General features: G+C 41.6%; 1 protein-coding gene across 1 annotated transcript in view; it reads left to right on the forward strand.

Moving 5' to 3' along the window:
- The first annotated feature begins 2,250 nt into the window (after positions 1–2,250).
- The window catches only part of CNTN6 (contactin 6), a 99,806-nt gene continuing 84,987 nt past the window's right edge, over positions 2,251–17,069 (forward strand). The window contains exon 1 of the mRNA XM_069027947.1: positions 2,251–2,306. Coding sequence (XP_068884048.1) covers positions 2,252–2,306 — 55 coding nt within the window. The 5' untranslated portion in view covers position 2,251. The remainder of the gene's footprint in view (positions 2,307–17,069) is intronic.

The raw sequence follows: 17,069 nt of genomic DNA on the forward strand, positions 1-17,069 counted from the left end.
CCCTAAAACTGGGACACAGGTAAAGTCACAAAATTAATACAGGAGGAAATACCATGACATCTAAGTAATTAATTAAAATCCTAACTTACATTTTTTGTTCTGGATGCATTCTGTTCAGGAAGGACAAGGGAAAACAAATGTACAGTGTTGGTTTTTTTTTGTCTCAAATAGCACAGATATGTACACAGATATGAGCTTCAAGACAAATATTGGCAAGCAGGAGAAAGGGTGTGAAATAAATATGATGTGATTCAATAAGGAAAAGCCCCAGGTTTTCCACTGAAGCAGAAATAATCAATGCCTACCTTCAGTATCGACAGGTGGTTTAAAGGAGGGGTTGGAGTGGAACCTGAACTGAAGGCAAGTGTTTTAAAAAAAGCACCAAAAAGTATTTTAAAAGAAAGGAAATATTGATTGAGGGTATTTAGGTGCAGTTAGTGCTGCTCGGGGCAGGGTTGATGTATAAAGGTACAACCGAGCTCCTCCTTCTCTGCTTCTACTTCGACAGAATCATAATTTAGTACTTTTTAATCCTTTTCCTTTCAAACACTTATAAATTTTGCAAATGTTCTTCAGTAGATCTCAGCTGTGTGCGAAGTAGGACATCATGAAAGGCTAAAAGATACTCTGGGCTTTTTCCATCCTTTTCTTCCAGAACTTAGAAGCTTCTCGAGCTTTGATCATTCCTCGGGTTTCTGTCTCCTCTGAGACCACCTGTGATTTTTAGGTGAAATTTATAGAATATGCGAACAGAATTAAGCCCCTTAGAGAAGTGGAATGTCTTCCAGAAGATCTGGATTTCTTAATTTTCTAAAAAGCACCTCTCTCACTCCTACCAGCAGTGAGTTCCAGGGCAGCCCTGTATGAAATCTTTTCACAGTGCTGTGAAAAATGAGACAAGTGAGGAGAGACTATGGATCCATAAATGTGGCTCATAATTGTAATTTCTCAGTGGAAAATTTTCCGCACTGAAAAGGTTTGGAATGATTTTACAATTTTGTAAACTCATTTTATTAAGTGATTTCTGGTTTCAGCTGCTTTATGAACTGATCCCCAACAGTAAATTACCCGTTTGCCCTTTGGGAGTATAGGCCAAACAGATACTTTTTCCTGGCTTAATTCATCAGCTGTTGACTGAAATGTCAAAGGAAATTAAAGGAAATTGTTATGTAAATCCTTGTGGGCGGATGGTTCATTTCTGAAGGATAAAACTTCACACAGAAAAGGTGATTTTTTCTTTTACATGAGGTGTGTGTGACACTGTGGTCCCTTCTCCTGCCATGGCAGATCAATGTTTGCATCGGGATCTGCTCACCTTACAGCACATTTACCAAAGGATCCTGTCTGGGATCAGAACCACACCACTATGGAATTATGGAATTAAAGACAGATTTGGGTTGGGAGGGCCCTTAAAGATCACCCAGTCCTACCCCTGCCATGGGCAGGGACACCTTCCACTGTCCCAGGTTGCTCCAAACCCTGTCCAAGCTGGCCTTGAACATTTCTGGGGATCCAAGGGCAGCCACAGCTTCTCTGGGAATTCCATCTCAAACCCTCACAGGGAGGAATTTATTCCCAATATCCCATCTCCTGCTGCCCTCTGGCAGTGGGAAGCCATTCCCTGTGTCCTGTCCCTGTCCCCAGTCCCTCTCCAGCTCTCCTGGAGCCCCTTTAGGCCCTGCAAGGGGCTCTGAGCTCTCCCTGGAGCCTTCTCCTCTCCAGGTGAACACTCCTAGCTCTCTCAGCCTGGCTCTGCGGAGAGGGGCTGCCTATGATGGAACAAGAAATATGGTGAAGTTTGATGAACATTTAGGAGTTGGGGAAAGCCCATTTTTCCAAACACCCTTTCTTCCATCCCAGCACTGTCTGGCAGAGGGACCACAGGCAGATTTTTCTTTCCTGCCTGGAGAAACTCCCTCCCATCCCAGAGATCTCTGGGGCAGGGAGTGGATGGGAGAAACCCCAACATTACCTATGATTTTCATTCCAACTTTGTGTCATTTTGGAATTATTTTTATGCCGGGATGATCCTATCCAGACTATTTATTGCATTTTTAGTGTCTGAGTCTCCAAACGGTGCAGTAGAATGTGCTTGTACCTGGGGAAACTTGGGGTATTTATTTGGAGTCTGTACTTTAATTGCCCAATATCTCTTCCTGTTTTTGCAGAATACCCAGGTAGTCACAGGAAGACACACTTTACTTTCTTCCACTGATTGGATGGGAGGAATTTTTGACCTTGGAAAGTGGAGATGGTGTTGCTATGGAAACTAATAAGTCTGCTGCCATTCATGAGCTGCAGCACAGGTAAATGTTCCACTATTAGTGTTTGTGATTGATAAATCTCTATCAGTGTCATAATTCTGGGAGAAAAGAGAAGCAATTACCAAAATTAACAGTCCTTCTTTGCATGAACAAGTGACTAAGGAGCTTTTCATTAGGACACGCTTTAATTTTAACCAACTCCAGGTGCTGCCTTTGAACCAGGAAAACACTTTGCAAGATCATAAGAAAGCTGGAATCCAGGTAATAGCTTTAAAAAATAGTCTAAGCTGTAACAGTGAGAAAGAAAAATAATTGTTTCTTGGGTGACAACATCATGAAGATATTTCTTGGCCACAGCATCAGCAAATGAAGCTGGGTTGAAAATCAGGCCAGTTTAGGACCCCTGAATGAATGGTTTGGGTTCCACATTTCATATCACAGCCTTCAAATGCTTCCATACAAGTGAAGTGTCTTTAAATCACAGTTAATGGAAAGGCAAATTAAAGCATTTATGTATGAAGTCCAAAAATGGGTGGGAATCACAAGGACTATCAATCTAAATACAGAAAAAGGAAAGAAAATCTTGCTTAAAACTCAGAGCAAATGCAGACATTCCTTCTTTGCCTCCTGCTGGAGCGATGATGGACCCTCATCCTCCCACCCTGGCATCCTGACACTCCTCAGGCAGAAATCAAAGGACAAAGTATGGTTGGAGGAAGCAGGACTGCGTTTCCCCATTCTCCTTCTTGAATATCCCTTGTGCTTAATTAAAATATCAACAGTTTGTAGCATATTGTGAGGTAAAATGTTCTTTTCTGCCTGGCTAGGCATTGCTCACAGTGAGGGTTTGGTATTCTGAGTTCGTTCCTTCTCTGAACCTTTCTTCTAATTAAAAGCATATAACTTGACAATCCTGCTTCATATACCCATAAAAATGGGATTAACTCCTGTGGCTCATTAGAGCCTCGTCTCCAAACAGGCACTGAATGGGAGCTGAACTCTTTGAGGTTATAATGAATTTGGGGATGGACTGACCCTTCACACTTGGCTGTGATAGAAACCATGACAACTGGCTTTTGTCTCCAATTAATGTATTGAACTCTAAATAGCCAGGATATTACTCATGTACTTACAAGGAAATTGTATTAAAGTAACCTCAAATGATACTTAAATTAATTATGTAGTGCATGAGTCAGCAGCTGTTTGAAGTGAAGAAACAGAGCAGAGGGCAGGCTTCAGTAGCATTTTAAAATACAATTTAAATGAAACTCGATGCTGTTTTATCTAAATGTAAAATATAAACCTCAGGACACAAAAATGTAAATCTCGGGAGCAGACTTTCTGTTAAATCAATACAAAGTTTCTATTTCAGTAGCAAACAACCCACATGTTAAGGACTAAAAATCTTGGAATGTATAAAATATTGTAATATATAAAATATTTCAGGTGAGCAGTTGCTCATTTAAGCCCAGCCTTGCTGAACTAATCACAACGACCACGTGTTTAGGACCCAAACCTTCCCTTTAATTTCCCACTGACCCACTCAGCCCTCTCGGGTACCTCTCACAGATCATTCCCTTCTTTACTACTCCGAGTAAAGGACTTGTACCAGCCTTTCAGAGCACATGATTCCCCTGTAATTCCTTGAATTCTTGGGAAATTGATGGAGATCCTGCAATCTGAATCACTGGAGGAGCAGCACAGCTGCATGAGGGACAAGATATCCTTACACCCATGATTTGTATCTCCAAAAAGAACATTTCCCTTCACTTTTTTTCCCCCCAAAGCTTTCATTTTTGAAACTTTTTGTCACCATCATTCTTGCCAGAGGATCATCTTTAACAAGCCCGGTCCTGGGCTCTAAACCTGAGTTAAAAGGTACCGGGAGCTCACTTCTAGATGAACATGTTCAGCTTTTAAAGACTTAAAAATAGCTAAAAATGTAAATGTTCCATATCCCCAGGCACCAAGAGCAGCTCACAACGGCACTTTGTCCTGCTCCTGCTCTCAGTTAAAGGAACAGCAAATGTCCCACTGACTTCACTGGGATGAGTTAATTTATACCCGGGTATAAATTAACTCCACTGATTTCAACAGAGCTCTGCTGATTTTCACTCCATGACATTCTGAAATATGCCTGATGGTAACAGTCAAACTGCACTTATGGCAAAACTTCTCTGATTTATCACATGGAAGGTTCACATCCATTTAGGAATAATAGAGCTGAGAGAGAAAATGAGGAACCAGTCCCGGTGCTGAGCAGAGCAGTTTTGTAGGCTGGGCATGGAAAGGTAATTCAGGGTGTTAGATGGCATTGGTCACTCATTTCCTCCTTGTTTCTACCTGACATGTAGAATGAAAATCATTTTGACCTATAAATTAATTTTAAATCTCAGGATTAAATGTGCTGTGCAGAAGAGCTGGGTATTATTAGCCCCCAAAATGGCAATTCAATTACTCAAAAATCAAACTGCCCTCTATATTCTCTTTATAGGGAAAAATCGTGGAAAGAATAATGTTCCCTCCAACTCTTATTTTCCAGCAGAGCTTTTTTATGTGTCTCAACGAGGGTCTTTAGGGTTTTCTTGCAGTGCCTTAGGGGACAAAATAAAATAAAGTAATGCATGCACAGTGACACAGCGAGGAAACAGATTAGATTTTTTTTTTCATAACCCATTGCTATTTAAATGAGATAATCTGATCTAAGCAGAGCACCAGAGGCAAGAAGGGTGATGAAGATAAACTCAGAGATCATTACTTTAAATTCTGTGTACTTGCTATAGGGATGTACAACAACCATCTCCTGATGTCGTTGAAATTTAAACATTATTTGATACGAATATGTTAAGAAAGAGCCTTCACTGTCTGGATTAAAGATGTAGACAGGATTTTGGGAAGTTGAAATGAACAGACCTGTCCAAAGTGCTCAATAAAATAAAATAATTGTCTCTTCACACCAAAACTCTCTCATGTTTTCCTCCTATGGCTGCTCCTGGATTGTGCTGGTTCCTCTGGAGCTGATGGGTGAGGCAAGTTGCCCACAATACCTTGATGAGGAAAGATTTTACTTTCATTTTTAACATCATATTTCTGTCTTAAGCATCCATCAGATGCACCTCAGGCTGTTCTTTGCATGTGGGTGCCAGGTCAGGTTCTCCTTCAGGTTGGATTTTCCTCATGTCTCTGTCTCTCTGGTCCCTGCATTCTTTCCTCTGCCAATAAGTAGCTACCTTTGATTATTTCTAGAGACTGTCTTCCTCCTGGACAGCTTATCCACATTTTTCTGTGTTCCTCCCATTTCTAAAGGGAAATAGCACCTCTTTGACCTGCTTCCTGGTGGCTTCTGCCCTCCAAATAAATCCATGCACGGAGAGGTGGCCTTTGCAGCTCTCCTTTGCTCTGCTCATGGTCTCGACCCCACCGTGGAAGCAAAGGGGTTTTCCAGGATTAAAGCTAAGGAAAAGGAGAATGGCAGTAAATTCTATCAGGCTGTTTGGACAATATAAATATTCCAAGCCCTGCCAGCCAGTCTGACCTGCATTTTGGAAATGAGGCATCAAACTGTATTTTTACCCAGCCCTTTGGCTTCTTGCCTCCAAATCAATCGAAGATGCAACCGCAGTCTCCCGGGCTGGATTTTAGGCCCATCATTTTGAAACTGTTAAATTAGAGAGAGACATTTCCTGATGTAAAGTGTCCTGATCCTCCTTTGGGTCACAGCAGGATGAATATTGAATACATCACATCCCACGCTCTGCCTGCAGTCTCTCGCAGATTTATTGTTAGCATAACAGCACCTTTAGGGATGGAACAGCAGACCATATATTTTAAGACAAGTGACATCTTTGCTATTTCTAACAGCAAAATGTGGAGAGGAACTAGTCCAGCCTGGAAATGTCAAGGCTTCTCTGAACAACCAGAGGTATTTGGAGATCTGCTGATGAGTCAGACAGTGATGATAATTAGTGTCCCTTAGACAACATGGAGGTTTCCATGGGTTTGGGAAATAAAAAGTTGTAACTCTGTAAGTGGCTTGCAAGACTGTGGCAGGACATGGCTGATACTGCAATGACTTTCCCAGGAGAGGGAGGAGTGATGCTCGAAGAACTTTTGTTTCCATTCTGTGGGGTGCCAGGAGGTTCAGCTCATTCCCCAACATCAGTGAACAGCAACCATCCTCTGGTGCAACAAAGCCAGCAAAAGGGGGAACCTAATGCCCTGAAGATGCACTTTTATATTCAGGGAATGTGAGGGGGTTTGAAGCTTCCCACCAAACAGACATTAACCCACCTCAAAGCTTCATCCTGGTGGACACCAGTGCCACACTGCCGTATTTCCCAAGGACTCCACACCACCTCAAACCTGGATAGATGGATAGAACTGGAGAGTTTAATATTCCCTACCACGGGTTAGACTCGCTCTGCAGAAGAATCCCCCTCATTGTGCTTCACGTCCCAGAAAAACCCCATTTTTGAATTCCCCTGAGTGCACAGACATGTGGTGGAGAAGAAGTGAGAGCTCAGGTGCTGCTTTGAGGGTGCACTTTGAGATTGGAGCCTGCATTGGTTTCTCTGCCAGGGAAGTGTTATTTACAGTTTGTGGGGTGAGTGGAGATGGTGGAATTCATGGAAGTCATCACCAGAGGTTTATGTTTTCTGTATGGCTCTGGTGTCTAAGCTCTATAGTCTGAAAGGCCTTGTATATTTTTACACTGGTTTAAATAATTATTGCTTCCTAATCTTTTCAATTAGCTATTTTACATTCTTTTTTCCCCTTTTATTTAAATTCTACATTATTTCTTCCTGTTTCATATCAAACCGTTTCATCTCCCAGCACAAAAGGCTCATTAACTTTGTAAAATAACATCCTGGTACTTTAGAAGTCATTACATTTTTTTCTCACTTTTTTTGTTTGCAACAGCTTCAAAGACAATTCAATTTTACTTTATTATCACTGCCAAGAAGTTGAAATTAGCAGGTGATTAGGCACTTCAAATATTTTGACCATTTTCTATTGTCAACAATGGCAAATTTAAGTATAAAAAAATTAAACTTAAGAAGGCACAATAATATATTACTGAAACAGTTTATTGAAGCACAAAATTTTCAAGGCAAATTGCTGGTTTTAAGTAATTGCTTTAAACTGAGAGTAGGTTTAGATCAGATTTTAGAGATAAATTGTTCCCTAAAAGGGGTTGAGGCCCTGGCACAGCTTGCTCAGAGAAGCTGAATTTTGAGCTCCCCCATTTCAGAGTTACATGGATTTCCTTGGAGTTTAATAGCCAATTCCACTCCCTTTTTATCTCCACAACCAATGCCTCAATTAAAGAACTGACACGTGAAACCTTAGATTTTATTATGGAGAGATGATGGCCATAAAATCATGGAATCACTGAAGGGTTTGGGTTGGAAGGGACCTTAAGGATCATCTACTTCCACATCCTACATGAAGTGGAGAGAAACCTACCTGTGGTCTAATTTTCCACCAGCAGAAATGAGATTTTTTTTTTTTTTTTTCCAGAAATCAGACCTTGGAAACGCAAAAAAAATATTATTAAATCCTCTTTATTTTGCAATGAAAACCCAGACCACACTTCCCTGCTGTTTAACATTCCCACCCAGCAGCTCTGCACACCCTGACACGGGTGAAGACCTTGCCCACAAACTTTTAAGTGCTGCAACAATATCTGCGACTGCCACGTAATCACAGGCTGATCATCCCTCCCATTGTTTGCAGAAGGGGGAAAATAAAACGTCTGGAGTTATTGATTCGCTACTTCTTTTTCATTTAGCGCCTATTGATCGCTGTTTATGTGTGTGTTTCTTGTTGAGCAGGAATTAACATTGAAAACTTCTTGGAATTCACTGCATTCACACCTACCTGACATTCCTGGGGAAATCTTGCAGCCACGCTCCCACTCCAACTGGGGGGTTTCAAAAATCGGTGTTTTTCTCCTCTGGTCTCTTGGCAGCAAAAAATGTCACATACAAAAAGCTTTTTTAATGTATTATTATTATTATTATGGTTGGCACTTGCCTGGGACAGGAAATGTGGTTGTCACAGGGTTTGAGTGCCCAGAGTGATTTCCAACCCCTCAGGATGATTTAGGCTGTGGTTATCAGGCCTACATTACAAAAATAAACCCCTTGGGGTTGGGAGGCGTTTTTTCATCCCTATCTGCAGGAAGAAATCTTGTGATTGCCATGGAAATTGCTTGTGGAGTTTGGATGGGAAGCCAGCTCTGGGACAATCTGAGGGAAATAGGGATGGATTAGTCCAGTGGGGCCATGGGTGAGGGCTGGATGGATGGAAATATCTGGGATCGCTCAGAGCGGTTTTCTGACTGAAGCTGTCACAGCTGGGCCATGTGTAAAGCACTCCTTTCATTGCTCTTGTGATATTTAGATCCCACAGTTTTCCCAGTTTTAGCTCCAAATGCATTCAGAATCACAAGCCAACCACCCATTTCCCAGGAGACTGAATTCTAGTCCTGAACCAGCCAATAATAACGGGAATGGATTCTTTTTACTTACCTTACATTTGTTTTCCACCCTCCAGAACACCCCTTTTCTCTATTACTCCATCCATATTTAGGATTAAGCTCTTAAAAAAGAAATTAAAAATTAAAAGCAATGTTTAATTGTCATGGAATTGCACAGTTTCAGGAGCTGGAGAAACAACCCCACATGCAGCATGTGGGGATTTATGGCAGCAGTTGCTCTGGTTGCTGGCACAATTATCACAGTCAGCATCCAAAGGCAAATAAGGCTCTCTGAGGCTTCTCTTGCAGGAGGTAAGAGGGGAACAAGAGGGCAAATTTTGAGTGTGGAGGCAGAGTTCAGGCACAGAGGGGACCTTCAGCCCCCACTTCCCTGGGTCTCTCTGCTTCCCTTCGTGTGCAAGGGAACCCTTGTGTGCCAACCCTTGTCCTGTGGGTCAGACAGTGGCGAAAGTCCCGCCTGGTTTGCAGCAAGAGGAAAATGTATAAACTTTATTTTGATATATTTGATTGTTAGACCCTTTTAGAGCTTTAGCAATAGCCTTTTCCCCCTTCTGCACAGCATGACCAGTATTTTGTCCTGTGTTCAGTATTAATATCTGCTTTATTGTTCTATTCTAATTACAATGTCATTATTAAAGGGGCCCTATGTTTTCCTGTGACAGATATTGCATCTCATTGTTAGTGGATCTTGGTTATTCCATGCTTATTGTTATTAATAATTTGTAGCAATTGGATTGGTATTAGAATATTACTTTGCTAAATCACTTTTGCTGCTAATTAAGGCACTGTGTGTGACATTGTTTAGCTCCAAGCATCATCGTCCTGCTTTTCAGCCTGCTCTAATTACCTGTAACTCATTCATTTCTACTTAGAAATCAGGTCTTTTAATCAAACTCCTCCAAGCTCTGCCGTGGTGGGAGCTGCTCTTGGTGGGAATGAAAAGTTCTCATGGACAAAGATATTTGTGATGACAAATGCACCTTTCACTGCAGCCCTGGAGCTCCTTAGAAATAGAATAATTGTCCTCAGTGCTTCCAAACACAATAGAAGGAGGAGAGTTCTAAGGGAAAAAGTGAAAGATGACTGGAAAAATCCGACTCTTCAAGGTATCAGCAAGGAAATCACTGCAGCTTTAAATTGTCTTCTCAGCACTAAATGTTTGTGAGATCAGATCTGTCACACTGTTTGCTGGGGGAATATTTCCTCTGAAGAAGCAACATCACTTCGTTATTTGCCTGGGAAATTTATTCACTTTGGCTGCCAAACAAACAGAAGACACACAAAGGTCATGCTTGAGTCATGAGTGAAAACTCACATTAATGGCCAGGGAGCTTCCTGGTGTGTGTCTGGCATTAGCAGGACTCTCTCTTAGTGACAGAACCTCTGACACAGCCTGAACATTCCAACAGTTTGAGGAAAAGCAGAAAAAAGGATTTATTTCTGTGCAATTCTTTCTGCAGCCATTTTAGAGGAGTGTAAAAAAGGTGTAAAAAAGGTGCAGATATTTGTGCTGAAGTTGTGCTGGAGCTGTTTTGCAAACACACCTGCACACACCTGCAGCAGCTTCACCTTTCTTTGATCAGGGAATCACAGAGTGATGGAATGCTTTGGGTTGGGAGGGATCTTAAAGCCCATCCAGTGCCACCCCTGCCATGGCAGGGACACCTCCCACTGTCCCAGGCTGCTCCAAGCCCCAATGTCCAGCCTGGCCTTGGGCACTTCCAGGGATCCAGGGGCAGCCACAGCTGCTCTGGGCACCCTGTGCCAGGGCTTCAGCACCTCCAGCACCAACAGCATCCCCATATCCCAGGGAGGAAGGCTCTGAGGCAGGCAGGGATTCAGGCAGCACTCCAAAGCCAGTGGAAGGTTATTTCCATGAGAGGTTATTTCTGTGCATTGATCTGCAGTCTGGGTGGATTGTTTGCCACAGGATTTCCTGAAAAGCAGATGCAAAGCTCATTATCATTTGGGAGAATTGTCTGGGCAAACAGCAGCCTGCTGTAAAATCAGAGCACATTGTCCCTTGGGATTGGCTTCCCCTCTGTGGAATTGCTGGGTGCTCTCAGCCCGATTGGGGTTTGTCTTGTTTCACCACCCAGCAGGTACCCAGGCTCCTCCCAAACCTTGGGATAGTCTCCATCTCAGTGCCCTGAGCTCACCCTGGAAAATATAGAATACTTCAGAGTAAAATCTATCCAAACTTTGGCCAACATACTCAGAAGGCCTTTTCCCCCAGCCCCAACGTGATTTATGGAATGCAATTTCTTCGTCCTCTAACATTGTCTCACTTCATACACTTTATGCCAAATCGGTTTTGATGATTTATTACTTTTCCTACAGCTGATAAAAAAAAATGAGTATCAATACAATGTCAACAAAACTGCTGGGGTTAATCTCTAGTAATTTACTGAGCATTAATCAGATTCATATTTCAGTCTTATTAGTCTAAAGCTACTAAAATCACTGATGGGTTAATGCGACTTAAATCCAAATATAATGTGATACCTCCAACTGCTGTTTCTATTTTATTCTGATTTACACTGCATATGGTAGAAATAAAAGACTTTTCTCTGTGTCTTCCGTGTACATTTGTGAGTTTGCAAAACACAAATTGTTTGCTCTAGGCCAGAGAAAATGTAACCATTTCTGCAATAGATATTGAATTCATATTTGTCTGACAAGTGACCTTATCAGCTATAACTTGTCATCTCCTAATTAGTCTACATTTATTTTATTCACTCAATTAACCCCCAGCCTCTCTAGGAGATAAGTTGGCGATACACGAAATTATGTGTGATGCTGCAATTAAAATGGTGCTGCACATGTACTCCACAAATTTGCCTTAAAGAAAGGTAAACCTCATTAATATCCCACCAGTCTGACTGCAAATTAAAATGGGTTTATTGCCAGTGATGCCACTGACTTTCAATGCTCACTGGCAGGGAACAACAATGTCTTTTCTTCAGAGAATCTAAGAATAATCTCATAAGACTAAAAGTGCACAGTGAGATGGAGAGAGCAGAAATATCTTGATGTTATTAAACCTCTCGTTCCCAGGGAAATGCCCAAGTTCCTTATTTTTAAAAGCTATTACTGTGATTTACAGATTAACAGTGACCTGAAAGGTGAGCACTGGAGTTTTTATGGAAAAGAGTGAAACCCTACGAACAGAATCCAGCCTGATTCACGTTTTGTGCCTTGAAGTAACTTGGGTTAGGAGCTTTGGATAAAATCTGAACCACGTGATCAACAGAAATTCATGCAAATTTTAAGGAAATCAAGATTTCTGTTCCAGTCTGATATGTGTAAAATGCTTGTGCATATACACAACTCATTTACAGGAGAAACTGAGACAAGAGAGTTGTTGTCAGCCCAAAGGTGGATGTCCACTGCAAGTCAAAATAATAAACATTTATTGTATTGCACGGACATTTTACTCAAATGCTTGCATAGTTTTCAAGATATTAGAGGTGTGAAAACACAAACATGCAGAAAATGAGTGTGGTGAAAAGGGATGTGTTGTAAATTCAGCCAGATGCAATTATTGAGGAGAGGGAACATGGAAAACCCTCCTCTCTTTGCTTTAAAACTCTGCAGTCTAAACCTGCTGAAATTAGAGCTGAATCCATCATTGATTATGTCATTCCCCAGAAATATGGCCTTGAGCAGATTTGTCATAACTCTGCTGCTGATGCTGCACCGTGGGCACGGCAGCCATCAGTCAGGAGGATACAATTTCCCAACGACTACAAGTCAAGCAAATGTGTTCTCAGCCTTGTGGGACAAGTTCTGCTGGAGACGGATGGCACCAGGCTGTGATGGATGGGCAGGAGCAAGGCAGCTCCTCACACACCTCTGTGGTGTGATCAGCCTTTAATCCTTAGGGAAGGACAGGCACTTCAACTCTGAAATCCCACGGAAATCCAGGGAAAAAGGGAAGTGCTGGCTGCCCATCCCTGGCAGTGCCCAAGGCCAGGTTGGACAGGGCTTGGAGCAGCCTGGGATGGTGCAAGGTGTCCCTGCCCATGGCAGGGGTGGGGCTGGATGGAACTGAGGTCCCTTCCTGCCCAAACCATACCATGGTTCAATGATTCTATGATCCAGACTGAATCCAACACTAGGCCTTTTGTCTTTACAGCCTGAAATTCTCCACCACCTCTATATCTCTTGATTTCTTTTGATTTATAACTCATCCTTACATTATTTTCAGTTTTTGGATTTGATCTTCTCATTTCATTTTATTTTGTCTTTCCATTTATTACATTTCACTGCTCACATTACCCCCCCACACACACTTTAAACACTCTGTCCCAGCTCAGGTGACAAGAAGCAGCCCCTACATTGAGTGTCCTCCTTCCACTGGCATCAAAACACTTTCCTTTTTTTTCATTTTTCCCAATCTGCTGCAGTTTGAATTTCAGCACTGGCAGAGATGAGATGACTAATCCAATTTCCCTCTATGCAGAGAGCCCTCTTGCATTTCTCTCTGCACTTCTACTTTTTCCCTGAATAGCCGTCATTTAATGCCCCGTTATCTTGGATGGTACTCATTTAGTGGTTTATTAAGCAGTAATTCAGCAGCCTGTTATCAGTTCCTACTAGAGCTGGGGAAAATATGCCAGCCAAGTACGTGAGATTTCCACAGAATTAGAGAGGTTTTGTGATTTTTGGATTAGAGAAAAATTACCCCAAAGTAATAGATATGAAATGTTTTCCCTGCATTCCATTATTGGCCCCATGCTAAAGCTCCCATCAGGCCATTTCGACTGTAGATTGTCTGATTTTTATTTCTGTTTCCAGCCCAAGCAGTGAAATTTTACAAAATCACAGAGAACTCAATGGACTGAGAAGTCCTAAACTTGGACTCACTTTTTCTCCCGCACTCGTGTCTTTTCTAAATGTTTCCATGGGGGTAAAGAGATATAAATTAATTTCTTAGAGCTTCTTAAAAACCAGGGAGCTGAAGTGAAATAATGGGCAAGGGTAGAAACCAAAGTGTGCCCTAAATACAGCAGCGTGGAGGGATCAATGTAAATCCCAGCAGGAAAAAATGGGTTTGCGAAATAATTCTGATGATAGAATAGGTAAAGGCTTGATTGGAAATTACAGCTTGTAAAAGTGGATGAAAATAGGAGCACTTTTTATGAATAAATCATTCCTGTTTCCTAAAATTGCTGCATTTTAACCAATACCGAAAGTAGAGCTAAAAAGGAGGAGGTAAGAGGGTGATGGTGCAGCTAAACTGGCACTGGCCATGGAACAGCTGCCAGAGTTATGGAATTTTTCATATCTGCTTATGGAAAGCATTCCTGGTTCTGGTTTCCCTCTGGAAGCTTGCACAGGAGGTACAGGAGGACAAATGGTACAAACTCATCCCATGGGCTGTCGTCCCACGCTCTCCAGGCTCCTCTGAGGAGTGAGAGCCTCGGGAAGGGTTCACAGGGACACTTCGAGCCCCTGGGTTTTGGGCTGCTGCTGTTTCTGTGCAGCTTTCAAATGGTGTCAAACACAGACATCAGGAGGGGACAGGCAGTGTCTTAATGGGATAACTTCCAATTTTCCCTGGATTTTCAGCCTGCTGACAGGGACAGCAACATTTCCACCCCACGTGTCCCTGGCTCGCAGCCCTTCCTGCTGGTCCCTTCCCTTTCCATCTCTGCCTCAAGGCAGAACTTCAGTGCAGCCTGCATTTCCCCCCTCCTTTCAGCTGGGTTTTGTTTTGTTGTTTATGCTGTCATTTCTTTTTTGGTTTTTTTTTCAGAGAACACATCAGATAAAGGTCATTTTTCTTTGAATGGAAGAGCACAGTAATTTTGACAGTGAGACATTCCCAGCTTGCTCTACATCAGAAATGTTGATATTAGCTCCTTTAAAATAGAGACTAGAGACAAAAATTGCCTGAGCAACTCAATGTCTGGCAGTTATCTCCCAAAAAATGAGCATTTGCAAAGTTATGCTTGTGGCTTCTGCTAAATTCCAGGCTGCCATTACTGGAAGGATTTTAACTTCATTTACGTTTGCTCAGGAAAAAAAAAAAAAATATCATCATGAAGGTATTAAACAGCCACAAAAGATGATGGCTTCAAACAGTGTCTTTTGGCTGATCCATAATCATTTGCTTTGGCAATTTTATTGGGGAACATTAAGGCTGATCACTAACTCTGTGTTCCTAATTATTTCTGAAATATTGTGCTGTTTTCTGTGCTGAAGTGCGGAACGAGCAGAGCAGTGGGCTGCTTGGGATTGCAATGTTCTAACTGGGTTTTAATCAATGAGTGATAATGAGAGCTTGTGTTTTGACTTTCCCTTCTTAATTGCCAGTAATAAAGCAGATCCTCATTGATGATATTTAGCAGAGTTCAGTTTCATTCATCTCTGTTTATTCTATTTATTTTGAAAGTGCCTGGGAGCTTTCAGTACGCTAGACACAATAACAGAATATACAATGCTAATTATATTTTCCTTGCCTGATCTTTTCCACAACAGAGGATGATGCTGCCTTTTCCTGGGGAGTGATTGCACCTCCCTGTTTTCAGCAGGTTTCTGGAATGCAGTAGGAGCCAAAGGATAAAATCATGTCCCGTGAAATCCCAACCACATTTTGCTGTTTAAATCTCTATTTCCCTTCTGCTGCTCATGATAGTTGGGATTTTTTTTTTTTTTTTTTTTTTTTTTTTTTTTTTTTTTTTTTTGCCCAGAATGCCAAAATAAGAATTAAACATAAATATCCTCAAGATGAGGCACATCTGCAGGTGCTGCTGGCCAGGAAAACTCATCTCACCCAAACAGCCACAACAAAGCCACACCAGGTCTGATTTACCCCAGGTAGATCTTCACTGGCCAATTGTCAATTTTGCAACCTGATTTTGGGTAAGAAAGACCTTTTTTTTTTTTTCTAAAAGTTTAAGTTCCAAATTTAGTTTTGGTCCTTCAAATGGATGCCAGTGCTGTGATGACAACTGCATGCAAATCAGTCAGTCAGTACAATAAATATTTTGATAATATCCTGCCTGAAAAATCTAATTTAAATCACGACCTGCCTTAGGTTTAAAATGTTTTAAATATCCCTTGCATTCCTCTTCAATTATATGTAAGAAAATAAAGAGTTTTTTAATCTTGCCTCGATCATTGCTTGAGATGATTTATATCCCAAGATTTTCTTCCCGAGTTATCAATCATCTGAAAGCAAGAAGTGGGTGGCAGCCTGAAATTTCTATATCAGATCTCTCTGTGTCCTGAGGAATTTTTGCTGTGGCAGAAATTTGGGCTACAAAAATAAACGGTCTCCACATGTTTTTCTATTATCTCCATGATCTCAATTTCGAAGTGTTATCCCAGGATATAAACCTTGCCATCTACAGATAAAGTCATTGCTGATGTCAAGTTCTTATGGCTAATTCCTGACTGGTTTCCTGCCTCTTATTTAAGCCCTGGGGAGAAAAACAAGCATCTGGGAAGGAGCCATTTTGTTCCAGTTATTCAAAATAAATAAACAAGATTTAAATTATTTGTACAAGGAGCTTAAACACCCACCTGCATCATAGTGCTGTAGAACAGAGATTGTATCTGGATTTCTATGAGGTCTGGGACTCACAGTGCTGCAGAACCAAAACACAACTTCACATGACAACACTTTTCCTGTTGAGCATGAGTGGGAATCACCAAGTGTGGCCTCTGGAAACAAAGAGGAATCATTGCTTGCTTTAGTAAATTCAAGCTATTTGCAAACCAGCCCTTTCCATGGTTTCTCTCCATTCCAGTGTGGCTGGATCTTTGAGTGCAGCAATTCTCCTTTGTCCCCCTCTGTCTCCAGAGTCACCGGGTGGGACGAAGGGCTGCAAAGACTCAAATGGGTCTGAAATTTCCCCAAATTTCTTTTTTTTCCCCCTTGTTTTCTGTGTGAGCAGAACTGCCATTTCTCATGGTGTTATGTGCTTATTCAATTGTTGTTTCGCTCTCTTTCCTCCATGAAATTTGGGAGTCACCACACAAAATTCCAATGCCAAAAATCATCTGAGCTGAATCACTCCCCATCCTCTAAGAGAGCAAAGCAGAGCTGTATCTTAAACAGAGAAAAGTTAGAGAGAAACAAAGTGCTGGCTTTATTGAAGTGGCAGGATATTGAATGTTATAGCTGTTATCACTTCCTGCAGTATAAATTATTGAATTAAGCCTTCAATCAGTTTGGCAACAGTGCCAAATGAATATTACAGGAGTACAATGCAGCAGCAAACAGAATCTGTCATTGAATCTAGGGCTCCCTTAGAACCGAAATTACAGCGAACAAAATGCTTGTGCACTAG

This window comes from Aphelocoma coerulescens, chromosome 12, assembly GCF_041296385.1.
Source record: "Aphelocoma coerulescens isolate FSJ_1873_10779 chromosome 12, UR_Acoe_1.0, whole genome shotgun sequence".
NCBI lineage: Eukaryota > Metazoa > Chordata > Aves > Passeriformes > Corvidae > Aphelocoma > Aphelocoma coerulescens.